Source organism: Nannospalax galili, unplaced genomic scaffold (assembly GCF_000622305.1).
Source record: "Nannospalax galili isolate Female #2095 unplaced genomic scaffold, S.galili_v1.0 scaffold872, whole genome shotgun sequence".
NCBI lineage: Eukaryota > Metazoa > Chordata > Mammalia > Rodentia > Spalacidae > Nannospalax > Nannospalax galili.
The window spans coordinates 553,041-567,907 of NW_008332654.1; the positions used below are offsets into that span (position 1 = coordinate 553,041).

The 14,867-nt window shown below is 39.3% G+C and overlaps 1 protein-coding gene across 3 annotated transcripts in view; it reads left to right on the forward strand.

The window, feature by feature from the left end:
* The window catches only part of Ripk2 (receptor interacting serine/threonine kinase 2), a 33,879-nt gene that overhangs the window by 2,152 nt on the left and 16,860 nt on the right, over positions 1–14,867 (forward strand). For all 3 annotated transcript variants that reach the window (XM_008827610.3, XM_017796758.2, XM_017796759.2), the window contains exons 2-4: positions 2,828–2,981; positions 5,567–5,722; positions 13,887–14,044. In XM_008827610.3, the coding sequence (XP_008825832.1) occupies positions 2,828–2,981; positions 5,567–5,722; positions 13,887–14,044 (468 nt within the window). The remainder of the gene's footprint in view (positions 1–2,827; positions 2,982–5,566; positions 5,723–13,886; positions 14,045–14,867) is intronic.

Here is a 14,867-nt window from a genome sequence, read left to right on the forward strand (position 1 = left end):
CCTTTGGTTTTATTTTTCCCCTCAATTTTGTTAAAGATCTAACCTCACAACTGTCCTACTTCTTGTTCTGGTCAAGCAATAGAATAGAAAAACCACAGACCATAGAGAACCATGGCTGCAGCTTGAATAGGACTCAAACCTCTCTTAGTGTGTGACCACTAGAAAAATATTCAGTGTTCTGACTCTCAGTGCCTCTATCATCTATCTGTCTATCTATCTGTCTATCCATCCTTCCATCCATCCATCCATCCATCCATCCATCTATATATAGTGGAGATAATGGAACCAGCTTTAGCAGGTTGATCCAAGGATTAGAATGCATATAAAGTGGCTGGCATGAAGACTACTTCAGACTTTTTCCTATGTATGTATACATATGTGTGCTCATGTTCATTTGTGCACATATGTGTGTGCTGGACCATGTGTACATGCATGTGGAGGCCAGAAGTCAACCTCAGGTGTCAGTATCAGGTGTTACTCCTTAGGACCAACATCCACACTGTTTTGTTGCTAGTTTTTTAGGTTTTTTTTTGTTTTGTTTTTTTTTTTTTGAGACAGGGTCTCTCACTCACCTGGAACTCACTCATTCATCTAGACTAGCTGTCCAACCCACCCCAGGAACTCACCTGTCCTTGCCTCTCCAGCACTGGAATTACAAGCTCATGCTACCTCAACTGGCTTTTTTATGTGGAGTCTGGGGATCAGACTCAGGTCTTCAGGCTCATACATCAGTCCCTTTACTAACAGCTATCTCTCAAGCCCCTATTTGATACTTTTGGTAGGAGGAAGTGCCTCACACATGCAATTCACTGAGACTTCACAGCATGCCCAGTATGGTGGTTTTTCTCAGTGCCCAGGAATCTTCAGGTTTATCCTGTAAGGGTGCTATACAGTAATTGTCTGATGACCCACAGCTTTGGGGCAAACAGAACTGTCAGAAGTTGGGAAATTTAAGTTTAAATAAAATGGGCCTCACTGATTGATAGAATTGGTTTCCGTACAGTCAAGGTAAGGGGCTGGGGGACAGGAAGGAGAAGCTTTGTTTTCTTGCAACTCTTAAATTTTGAAACATACAAAATATATCGCCTACTCAAAGCATAAGTGACTAAAGTTTGGGTGTGTGTGTGTGTGTGTGTGTGTGTGTGTTGTGTATGTTGTGTAGGTGTGTATTTTAAGCAGGCCTTATAGTCTGTTCAGGAATGTCTGTTGCGATCTTATTTCAACAGCCATTCATCCAGGGCTTGGGTGGCTTACTTGAGCCAACTCATTTTCATTTACCCAATAGACTTTTCCTGGAAGCATTTCTATGTCTGTCGTTGCTGCCAACACCTGTGATTTGGGGTAAAAACTGATGATGGCTTCAATTCTCTTCCATCTTTAAGATCTCTTCTAGACAGTCACGACAGCCACACATTCTGTCCAGCTGTTTTCTCCCTTTCCACTGCTACTGTGTAGTTTTAGGCTCTCCTTGCTTCACATCTAAGCCATTATTAAAATCTTACACCTGCCTTCCAAACTCTTCCTGTTTCTGCTAATCCCATATCCTGCTGCCAAGATAACCATAATGAAATTTAGTTTTACGTATTTCTTTCTCCTACTCAAAACCTTCAATCACAGTTGAAGATAAGTCACAATTGAGAGGGAAAGTGTAGCTACTCTAGCCTGGTTTTGAGATTCTGAGGCATGACCTTAGCATGTTTCTTTGCCTTCGCCCCTTTTGCATATTCTGTTATGTATTCTGGTTCATATTTAACATTTCCAGTTTCACTTCCATGTCCCTAAGTCATTTGACACATAGCAGTTGGTCCTCTACTGTGTCACTATAAATGGAGGCACTTCAACTCCTGGGGATGCACAGAAGAAAAGCAAAGTCTCGCATCTCTGGGAGGCCTCTGTCTTCAGGTGCCTTCTCCCCAGTGCTGAAATGCTATCCAGCCTTAAGATAGCACTGAAATCCTACTTCTCTGAAGACAGTGGTGGCTCCCTCGCCCAAAATTCTCTCTTTCCCCTGAATTGTCCTGCATTTGCTCTTCTTTTTTCTTTCTTTTTTTATTTCTTTGTATATAATATTTGTCATGTATCACATTCTGTATTTTATTTTTCCTAAATGAATTGTGGGCAACTTAAAGGCAAAGATATCTTTTCATCTTTGTATTCTCTGTAATACTGAACATCGTTCTTCATTTATACTAAAAGTTAAAGACTTATTGTACCTATGGACGAACCTTGGTGTGTTGGGGATCTATGATGGGTGCTTTCCTGTTCTCAGGGTTTTTTCCTTAGTTTGAAGTGTAACTTCTAAGCATTACTGACTTTGTAGCCACCATCATCTAGGCATTTAAATCTGCAGTAGTTAAATCTTTTAGGATTCAGAAGATTTGGAACATTTTTACATATTATACAATCATAAAATGCAGTGTATTATTATGATCAAATCTGTTCATTTTAATACAAAATAAACTTACTGATATTATTGGTTCAAGCACCAATCATTTTGACATGGATAAGCTTTAGGTACTTCCTCTAACATCATGTTCTTTCCCTTTCCTAGGAAAAGTACAATAATAACAACGTGTGTGTAGTACTTTTGCCTATCAGTGGTTTGTAGAAGTTATTTTGGTCTCTAAATAGACCTATGGAATATCTAAAGTAGATATTATCTGTGTTTTGAATATAATGAGACTAAGGGACACAGAAGTTTAAAAAAACTTACATGAGGTTACATAGCTAATTTTAGTAAAAAGAAATCCACACTTGCTTAATCTTGTTGGGATGGTCATTATTTGTTTTTCATTATCTGAAATAAGTATCCTTTTTTTTTCCTTAGTGAAAGAAATGACATCTTACGAGAAGCTGAAATATTACATAAAGCTAGATTTAGCTACATTCTTCCAATTTTGGGAATTTGCAATGAGCCTGAATTTTTGGGCATAGTCACTGAATACATGCCAAATGGATCATTAAATGAACTTCTGCATAGGGTAAGTACTGTTTATTTTCAGTGACTATAATTATTAATCTGCACAAACTATATGTAGTACTTTGGTTTTGCATTCAGTCACCTTATTTGGGAGTAGGTCAGTGAATCAAGAATGAGGAAGCACCATTGCAGTGGTAAACACTCACCTTTTGTGGTTTTGTGCTGTTAATTGTACTGTGGAGTCAGGCTTGTAGTCAAAGGACCTAGGTCATTTGGCATAGGCAACTACCTGACAGTCATACTAAAACTGCACTATTCATAGCCATATTTTATATTTAGTGACTATTTAGGATCCAAATTAATTATTTTTAGTTAACAGGTCAAAAATTACCTGCAATGACAAGATCATGAAATATTCCTGATAATAGCAGTGTAGGCCATTGCCGTCTTTTCAGGATACCGGTTACTCTGACTTTGATTGGGAATCCTTTCAACAAGCAAATCTAGGGTCCTTGTTCTTGAGATACATGTATTTAATTATTTTTTGTTTGTTTGTTTGAGCTTACCTGCTGTCTCCAGCCTGCATTTTCTTTCCAGAAATTATTTCAAGCCAAATGCTCCATTTTATGAGGGTTTGGGCTAATTACAACCACATAATAGTTGTAATAGCATGACATCACAGTGCTTCTAAACTAGCAAGGGAAAGTGGGTGCCACTGGCAGCCACTCACGGAGTGATTCCCTCTTTGTTTCAGAATATGTGGCATTCTATTCATGACTGTCCATCTGAAACAAAGACAGAGTGAAGCAATGAGTGTCAGTCTGTAAGGTTTGTGCTACTGCCCCAGCTATCAAGACATAAAGAGTCCATGCAGCACAATTTCTTTTTTGTTTCTTCAGAATTGAATTTTAAGTAGACATCCTAATGTTTTCTTTCCCTACCCCATAGATAGTCTAGTACCCATATTGGGATCCCCCTGGATATTCAGCAGCCTCCTCTAGGGGTATTGCTAACTCTTAAGTGACCATAAATTATAGAGTGAGTGTCACTGGACGTTGTCTCCGTGATGAAAAGCCTCCATGTGACACTGTCATTCAGAGGCCTTGTTCCATTAAATTGCGTAATTTTCAGACAAAGCTGCAGTTTTACAGATGGAATGATTCAGTTACTCCAGGGAACTGGGCTGGGTGCATCCCACAGGAAGTAATGTTGCACATTAGTGTTGCCTGTTTCTTTTGGCTTCCTGTATTGTGTTACTTATGGTGGGATTTATCTTGAAGTGCTCACTTCTAACCTCATGAAAGACCATTGAATAAAACAGAAATACACCATAGAGAGTGTAAAATATCTTGAACCATTCCCTTTGCCAAATTGATCACTGAAATTTAAGCAGGGCTATTTTTAGGAAAAATTCTTAAGGCAGTTTTGAACTTGCAGTAAGAGTGACTTGTACATAGTATTTTGGAAAACCAACCAATGAGTATGGTACCTGATGATTTGTTGTCACCCTTCCCAAATTGTCTGATTTTTCTGAGTATACACATTCTCTTAGGGAGCTTCATTAACTTTTATATTTAGAAAATACTCAGAAAACACTTTTTTTTGAGACGGGGTTTCCCTGTAGTTCCAGCTAGCCTGGAACTCACTGTGTAGACCAGGCTGGCCTTGATCTCACAGAGATCCACCTGCCTCTGCTTCCCAGGTGCTAAGATTAAATACCATTCATCACGACAGTTTGCTAGAAAACACTTATTTTAAAGAGGATATCAGTTACAAGTACTAGGAAATATAAAACACTGTAGTCTAAATGTGCCCATTTTATCAGTTTAGAAACAAAAATGATCAAGAGTTAATTTTTCAAAAAGTAATATAGATAAATTATATAATTAAAAGTATGAGATATAGGCCAGCGACATGGCTCAGTAGGTAAAGGCACTTGCAACCTGACAATACAGGCCTTGGGACCTGAGTTCCATCCGGAAACCCCTGTAAAGGAAGGAAAGACAGGACTCCACAAAGTCCTCGGACCTGCTCTACACTATGGCATATGTGCCCCCCCATCATACCCCCCACACACTAACAATCGTAATAGTAATACATTTTTCAAGTATTTGATATTAACCCTATTCAGGTAAATATAATTATGTTCTCAATTTTAATTGAGATTATAATAATTCTTTTATATTAATAGGAAAATTAAAAATTTGAATGAATGACTTCATGTTTCAGAAGCAAATCATGTGGGTTCTTTTTCTTCCTTATATGTGTGTACTTGTGGGCATAGATTACTGATAAAGCCATACAACTTCATAATGGAGAGGACTGTAGATTTGTGCCTGACTATATATAAATACAGAATAACAGAGAGTTGTCTCTATTGAAGAAAGAGGAATGATGTCGTGCAATTGCATGGTCAATATAAACTAGAAAGAAATATCACTATAGTAGTTACCATTATTTTTTTCTAATAATGGAAGAAAGTAAACCATGAGAATAATAAGCAATATCAAATTGACACTTTTATAAAATTGAGCATATGCTTTATCTTAGTTTATAATCATTTCCTCATGGAATTCCTTATTTTTCTAAGTGTTAAATTAAGAAATTACTGTTCATTTTGGTTTTTTTTCTTTCATGCATATAAAGAAAACTGAATATCCTGATATTGCCTGGCCACTGAGATTCCGTATCCTACATGAGATTGCACTTGGAGTAAATTACCTGCATAATATGAATCCTCCCCTACTTCATCACGACTTAAAAACTCAGAATATCTTGTTGGATAATGAGTTTCATGTTAAGGTAATTGCATTTGCATAAGTTTCTCTCATCTGTTTAGTTGCTCTTCCAGCTAGCATTCTTAGCATCTTTCTACATCAGCTAACTCCTGTCTTCAGCCCCTTTTAGTGGCTCAGTTATTCTTAAACTTCAGAGGTAGATAGAGTTCAATACCAAGTACCAAGTTTCTTAGTTAAATTGTGCAAAACATTTTCATCTTTTACTTTGTATTTTTTGTAATTAGTATAGATTCACAGAAAGCTACAAAGATAATACAAAGAGGTTCCATGTGCTCTTCACCCATTCTCTCCACATAATTGCAGTATAATTTCCAGACCAGAAACCTGACAAGAATTAGTAAAATGCACATATATTGTTCTGTGCTGTTATTAATATGTGTACATTTATATAAAAATCACAGCAATCAAAAGTAGCTCCAACACCCATTTATAATCCTATCCACTTCCTCCCTATACTGACAGTCACTAATCTGTTTTGTCATTTTGAGAATGTTATATAAAGTCATGAAGTATGTCATATATTATTCACTGAACATAATGTACTTGATACATCAAAATTGTTATTTGTATAGTTGTTGTCTATTGATAAATGGTACTGTATTATATGAATGTACCACAATTATTTAATTATTCACCTAGCAAGAGTTTTTTTGGTTGTTTTGGCAAACAGTTATAATAAAGTTGCTGTGAACAGTCTTCTATAAGCCTTCACTCCTTGGGAATAAATGCCAAGAGTACAGCTGCTGAGTCATATGGTGTGGTGGCTTCACTAGGGAATGTCCCCCATAGGCTCCAAGTATTTGAATACTTGGCCCCAGTTGGTGACTCTGCTGGATAACTTTAGTGCCAACTTGACACACCTGGGTTGAGGGAGCCTCAATTGGGGAATTTCCTCTATTGGACTGGCCTATGGCCATGTCTGAGGGGCATCTTCTTGATGAGTGATGTGGGAGGGCCCAGCCCACTGTGGGTGGTGCCACCCCTGGCCAGGTGGGCCTGTGTGGCATAAGATAGCAGGCTGAGCAGGGGCCAGAGGAGCAAGTCAGTAAGCAGCATTCCTCCATGGCCTGTGCTCCAGCTCCTGCCTCTAGGTTCCTGCCCTGAGTTCCTACCTTAGGCTCCCAGATGAGCTGTGACCTGGGATATGTGGGATAAATAAACCCTTTCCTCCCCAAGTTGGTAGTGGTCAGAGTATTTTGTCACAGCAATGAAGAACAAACTAGGACAGAAATTGGTACCAGGAGTGGGGCTTGCTGTGACAGACTGACCTTAGTGTTTTTGGGAGGACTGTGGTGTGTTTGGAACTTTGGGCTGGAAAAGCCATTGTGTGCTCAAGAGTTTGTTGCTGTGGAGCTTGGAACAGTTATGGTGAAAGAGTTGTAGAACATGGAGGCCTGGCTTGTGAAGCTTCAAAGGGAAGTGGAGACTATCAGGGCTGTTCGTATGAGATTTTGCATTGAGAATCTCTGGGTTCTGGTCAGCTGGGACTGAAGAATCAGCTGTGGTTAAGAAGAGACCAGAACCTGAAGTAAAACTTTTGCTTTACTGGGACAATTGATGCTGGTTAGCTGGAGCTGAAAAATCAGCTGTAAGTAACAAAAGACCAGGATCACTGTGGTGAAGTCTTCTGAGAGGTATATCTTCAGGGTCAGCACACAGAGGGAACCTGAGCCTCTATCTCAAGCTGGAAGCAGGACTTGGTAATGTGTAAGAGTCTCCTGCGTGATTCTGGTGTTGAAAGCGTGAAGGGGTCACAGAGAGCAGCTGAGGCTTGGCACGCAGAGGCCAGGAAAGGCCATAGGTGAAAGTGCAGCTTCAGTTGCAGTTAAGACCCCAGGATTGAAGGGGGTCATGGAGAGCATCTGAGGCAAGAAGAAGCCATTGGTGAAGGTGTAGCCTCAGTTTCAGTAGAGACCCCAGCTTTTTGGAGAAGCTGGGACCATGGGATGACCAACAAGGACAGCAGTAGGTGTGGAATGGAGCTGGCCTGGGTCTGCAAGAGAAGCTGAGTGTGCTGTGGACTAGAGTCAGAGCAGTGGAGCTGCCAGTACCCTTTGGAGCCCAGAAGATCATGAGTGAATCCCAGATGTCCAGCCTTGAGCTACTTGGCTGGACTGTGGTTTTGCTTAGGTGTGCCCAATTCTTCCCTCTGAAATAAGACAGTACTTGTTTTGGATTTTACAGAAGCCCACCCACAGTTAAGAGACTATTAAGAGACTATGGACTTTTAAGTGTTTGGATTTTTTAAGGACTGTGGGGTTTTTAAGGTTGTACTGTCTTATGTTGTAATATTAACATCATACCTTGGGGACGAAAATTGGAAAGTTTATGGTTTAATAGTGATGTTAGTGTGTCAAGTTGACAAGGGGTCAATTGTGCTGGATAGCTTTAGTGTCAGCTTGACACACCTGGGTTGACGGAGCCTCATTTGAGGAATTTCCTCTATTGGACTGGCCTGTGGCCATGTCTATAAGGCATTTTCTTAATTGTTAACTGATATAGGGGAGACCAGCCCACTGTAGGCAGTGCCATCCCTGGGCAGGTGGGCCTAGACTGTATAAGAAAAGTAGCTAGGGAGCTGGAGAAGATAGCTCAGTGGTTAAGAGCACTGGCTGCTCTTGCAGTAAGCAGCATTCCTCCATGGCCTGTGCTCCAGCTCCTGCCTCCAGGTTCCTGCCCTGAGTTCCTACCTTGGGCTCACTGATGAACTGTGTGCGACCTGGGAGATGTAAGACAAATAAACCCTTTCCTCCCCAAGTTGGTAGTGGTCAGAATATTTTGTCACAGCAATGAAGAACAAACTAGGACAGTGACAATGTTTGCAGAGGTTTAGGAGGTGCGGCAGTGCTAGAGGAAGCAAGTAACTAGGGGTTGCTTAAGAGTAGTTAGGCTTGCCCACTTCCAGGCTTCTCTCTCTGCTTTATCTGCATGTTTGAAGATGTGAGCCCTCAGCTTTCTGCTCTGTCTTTGCCACTATGCCTCCCCACCAAGATGGACCCGCTTACTCCTCTAGAATCACAAGCCAAATTAACTCCTCCTTCTACAAGTTGACTTGGTTGTGGTGTTTTCCCCCAGCAACAGAAAAGTAACTAATACATATGGTAAGAGTATATTTAATATTTTCAGAAATTATCCACATTAGGCAACTATTTCTCACTGTGACCAGAAATAATTTGTGGAGAGGAAAGATTTATTTTAGCTCATCATTTCAGAGGTTTCAGCATGGCAGGGAGTGCATGGTGGAGCAGCTCAAATCACCGTGGACAGCAAGCCGAGCATGGGGAATACAGGAAGGGATCAGGGCAAGATACAGCCTCTAACTATATGTCCCCAATGGTCTCCTTCCTCCAACTAGACCCTACGTACCTTTCACCACCTCCCAATAATATGTCAGTCCATTAAAGGATTAATTTTTTTATCTAATCATACCTAGAAAAATCTTTACAGATATAGAAGCCTGTAGACTTTATTGATCCCCTAGGCGGCTCTCAAGCCAATCAAGTTCACAGTCAAGATTAACTCAACATTGTCCAATCATTTTTCACAGTGACTGTACCATTTTACCTTCCATCAGCAGTGAGTCAGAGATCCAGCTTCTGTGTACCCTCCAGCACTGGGTGTTTTTCATTCTCATCATTGTCTTAATTTAAACTTTCCTAATAGCTAATGATTTTGAACACCTTTTCATATGCTCACTTGTCACCCATGGAACCATTTCAGTGAAATGTTTCTTCATGTCATAAGCCCACTTTCTAATTGGGTTTTTTCATTTTTCACTGCTCAATTTTAAGAATCCTGGGTATATTTTAAATGTGAGCCTTTTTCAGAGGCATGGTTTTCAAATATGTCACATATTCCTCTACAGCTTGTGTGTGTGTGTGTGTGGTGAGTTGTGAATGTATGTGTTTGTGTATGTACACGTGTGCTTGGTCACTTGAGTAGACTGGCTGACCAGTGAGCCCCAGGGATCCTCCTGTCTCCAATCCCCCAGCACTGGGATTACAGGTGCACCCTGACATGCCTGACTTTTTGATGTGGGTAGAGTACTGGGAGATTAAACTCAGGTCTTTATATTTGCCGAGCAAGTATTTTACCACTGAGCCATCTCCCAGGCCCATTTTTATTCTTTTAGCAAAGCCTGTCAGAGAAGAGTATTAACTTTCACAAAGTCCAACTTTCCCCTTTTCCCTTTATATATAATGCTTTAGCTGTCATGTCTAAGCACTATTCTCTAGGCTTGAGGTACTGATGGCTTGTCCTCTATGCTGTCTTCTAAGGTTTTTTATTTTTTAAGTGTTGTATTTTTACACTGAAATCTATATTTTTTATTTTTGTATAAAGTACAAGGTGTACTGTAACCCTATATATAATTGGTGAGCTCAAGTAAAAAGTAATTACTGAGTAATTAATACTAAATACAACTTTGTTTTTCTATATTTTATACTTATACAACTTTTTTGAAACATACATAATTAGAAAATTATTTAAAATATCAAAATCTATTACTTACTCCTCTAGATTATTTTAATGGAGAAGTTATAACAGAAAATTTTATTTTCTATTATTTAATGGAGAAGTTATAACAGAAAATTTTAACAGAAGTATGAGAAAATTTAAGTAAAAAAAAATTAAATATACTTACCTTCCCTAGAATAAAATGACAGGTTGGGGAGGGGAAAATAAATCAAGCTTCTGTTCGTTATTAAAGGGAGAAACTAATATGTCACATTACTTAAAGTATAAGACCTTATTGGTCAGCTAGACTTCTGAATTCTCACTATAGTCCCTGTTTCCCAAAGTAGTTACCCTAGGGGGCTAGAGAAATGGCTCAACCATTAAGATTGCTGGCTGCTTCTGCAAAGACCCAGATTTGGTGCCCAGTACCCACATGCAGCTAATCACTTTCCATACCTCCAGTTCCAGAGGATCAAACACTGTCTTCTGACCTCTGCAGGCACTGTATGTACAGGTGCATGTACATACATGCTGGCAAAAGATTCATACACATAAAATAAAAATTAATTAATTAAAAACAAACCAAAGCAGTTGCCCTATGACAGAAACAACATCTTTACGTCAGTAACTGACACTTTCTTAAATGATCAAACTTCCTTTCCTGTTGCTTTGACTTATTAGCTTTATCTCATTTCTTCATGATAAACTGAGTTAATCCAGTTGTCCTTCAACTCAGCCCTTCTAACAACTGAAGATAGCAATGGTCCCTCTCCTCACAGTCACTTGGATCTTTTTCCTTCTCTCTGCTTAATATCCTTAGCTTCTTCAACCAGTTCCCTATTAAAGGAGTTTTAATCCCTTGGGTTATTTGAGTGCATCTTTTAGCTTTAATTTCAATTTTATATCCTTAGAACTGAACAGTATACTTTTGGCATAATCTGATGAATGTAGAATTGAATGAAAGTGTTATTTCTGTAGTCCTAAATGCTTACTAAAAGGTTTTTGGCCAGGCATGGTGGTTTCACCTATAATTCCAGCCTAGGCTACATAATGAGTTTCAGGCCAACCCAGGGTACATGAGACCGTGTCTTGAGAAAAAAAGTTTCTTACTAATTAATCAGCTGCTGCTAGGCAGTCATACTACTCAAATTGGACTGTTAGCCAAGGTCCTGAGAGGTTTCTTTTTGTGTTTTTGTTATTGTTGTTCATGTTATTGCTTAAGCTACCTCTCCTTATATACAGTACAAAATACCTTTTGGACAGTATCAAATTGTATCTTGTTATATGGGCATGGCTTCAGCCTCAGTTAAGAGACAGATCATAGCAGATAGCCCGGCCCTAAGAATCTCCCTACACATTCATGTCTGTCCTTTTGTTAATCAGCACTTTTAGGAAATCATCATTCAGTTTTTTGGGACTACTCCTGTAGGTACCAATATACATCCCTATGTCTCCATTTTTTGTCAGAATATTGGAAGAGTCCTTGCTGCCTGCTCTTTTTGAGTGTCCTCGTGATTTATTCCCTCAGAAGCAGTGGGGCTTTCCATGATGTTCCACCTAGCTCCTCTCATCCTCTCTCTGTCCTGTACCTATACTTAATGATATTTCTCACCGACATGATTTTTTTGTTTGTTGTTTGTTTTTTGGCAGGATCTCCCTAGTCCTAGCCCACCTGGAAGCCACTCCATGGACCAGGCTAGCCTCTATCTCATAGAGATCTGCCTGCCTCTGCCTCCCAAGGGCTGAGATTAAAGGCACACACCACCACACCTGGCATACCAGCATGATTTTTTAAATTATATATTTACTGTTTGCACAGTAAATATAAGTTTCATGAAAAAAAATCAGTTTATATTAACTGCCACATGCCCAGTACATGCCATATAGAAGCATTCATAATTAAATTAAATGAACAAGTTAATGAATTCCAGAGCTTCTGTATATAATAAATAGATCTGCTAAGTTAATAGTCAAATATGTTATTATAAAAGCACATCAAATATTTTATAGCATATGGGGTTGGAGAGATGGATCAGCAGTTAAGAACACTGACTGCTCTTGCAGAAGACCCAGGTTCGAATCCCAGCACCCACATGGCAGCTAACAACCATCTATAACTCCAGTTTCAAGGGCTCCAACTCCCTCTTCTGTCCCTTGTGGGCAATGCACATGAATGTACTTGCACACATGCAGCCACAACATTCATACACATAAAATAAAAATAAATACACCAAAAAATTTTCCAAAAATATTTAACTTTGCTCTTTGATGATGTAGCAGTAACTATATGAAAGAAACTTGGCTTCTTTTGTGGAAAACTATGTTATATGAAGTCTGAAACAGAGCATTGGTCTTATGTAATTTATTTTTTATGAATTCTTGCTAGTTATTTCACTTTCTGAACATTTATGAAGTATCCCTTTTGATCATTTATAAAGTCTACCTTAACAAACTCTTCTGATAATTTTTTAAAATCAAGGTTTAAGGGTAGTCTCAGAGTATATAGAGTTGCAAAAAATCATTATAATTTTTCCCTTTTTAAAAATCAAACATATTTACTGTCCTAGTTTGTTTCTTCATTGCTGTGACAAAACACTCTGACCATTACCAACTTAGAGAGGAAAGGGTTTATTCAGCTTACATCTCCCAGGTTGTAGTTCATCAGGGAGCCCAAGGTAGGAACTCAGGGCAGGAACCTGGAAGCAGGAGCTGGAGTACAGGCCATGGAGGAATGCTGCTTACTGGCTTGCTCCCTTGGCCCCTGCTCAGCCTGCTTTCTTATGCCACACAGGCCCACCTTCCCAGGGGTGACACCACCCACAGTGAGCTGGGCCCTCCCATATCACTCATCAAGAAGATGCCCCTCAGACAGGGCCATAGGCCAGTCCAATAGAGGAAATTCTCCAATTGAGGCTTCCTCAACCCAGGTGTGTCAAATTGACACTAAAGCTATCCCACAAAGATGCACCTGCCTCTGCCTCCTGAGTGCTGGGACGAAAGGCGTGTGCCACCACGCCCGGTGATATTTACTTTTTAAATTTTTTGTTTTTAATTGACAAATAATTTTTACATATGTACATGGAATGTGATATGTTAATTCAGTACATGCATACACTAGTAATAGTATCTAACACAGATGGATGATGTGTTATATAAAGACATTGTTCTGAATAATTGCTTAGAAGGACTTGTTTAATTTTTCTTAGTATACTTCTTTTAAAAAATATTTTATTTTTATTTTTTTATGTGTATGCATGTATTGCTTGCATATAGGTAAGTACACCCGTGTCTTGCAATGCCCATAGAGGACAGAGAGGCTATCGGAACCCTTGGAACATGAGTTACAGACAGTTGTTAGCTGCCATGTGGGTGCTGGGATTCAAACCGGGATCTTCTGCAAGAACAGTCAGTGTTCTTAACTGCTGAGCTATCCTTCCAGCCCCCTATTATTGTTATTTTATGTGTGTGTGTTTGTCTGAATGTATGTAAGAGGACCATGTGCATGAAATGCCTGAAGAGGCCAGAGAAGGTGTTACTGGAATTGCAGTTATTAGCCATCATGGTTGCTAGCCATCATGTGGGTACTGGGATTCAAACCCAGGTCTTCTGCAAGAACAGCCAGTGCTCTTAACCACTGAACCATCTCTCCAGCCCCCAACTCTTGGACTTTTTAAAGAGAATTTTTTTAGTTGAACTCTCCTCTCCTCTTACAGATTGCAGATTTTGGTTTATCAAAATGGCGCATGATGTCACTCTCGCAGTCACGAAGTAGTAGATCTGCACCTGAAGGAGGGACAATCATCTATATGCCACCTGAGAATTATGAACCTGGGCAGAAATCAAGGGCCAGTGTGAAGCATGACATATATAGGTACGGAGTACTGTTTGGGGTCATGACTAAACATAAGATTAATCAACCAAATTTATAACCAGAACTGCATTTTGTATTATATTCTTCTAATAACTTTGGTTGGTTGGTTGGTTGGTTGGTTGGTTGGTTGGTTGGTTGGTTTTGGATTTGGATTTTTTTGGGTTTTGTTGTTGTTATTGTTGTTTATTTGAGATAGGGTCTCCCTGTAGCCCTAGTTAGACTAGAACTCAGTATGTAGATCAGGCTAGCCTCAATCTCACAGAGATCTTCCTGCGTTTGCCTCCTGTGAACTGAGATTAAATGTGGGTGCCACCATTACCACAGTGGTTAATATTTTTCAAATTAAAACTTATTTTAAGCAATTTTAATTTTACTTAAAATTATTAAAGTACATGTTTTTATACTATTAGTATGTAATATAATGTTCATGAGTGCAATAGCCATTTCATGTTCAGAGAGTTCACAGCACTCTCCCCATCATGCTTTCATTTTCTTTCTGCCTCCTCTTCCACAATGCTCCCTGAGTCTTGGTGTATGGGTGGTGTTAATATAGATGTCTCCTTTAGGGCTGAGCACTCAGTCTATTTTGGGGGGTGGGAGGAAATTGTTTTAATTTTTATTGTATACTCTTTTCTTTTTACAGTAATCTAATTATATATATATAATTTTAAAATATTTGTTTTTGTTTTATGTGTATGAGTGTATTGTGTGCATATGTGTAAGTGTACCCATGTCATGCAATGCCCAAGGATGCCAGAAGAGGGCGTCAGATCCCCTTGGAACTGGAGTTATGGGTGGTTGTTAGCCACCATGTGGGTGTTGA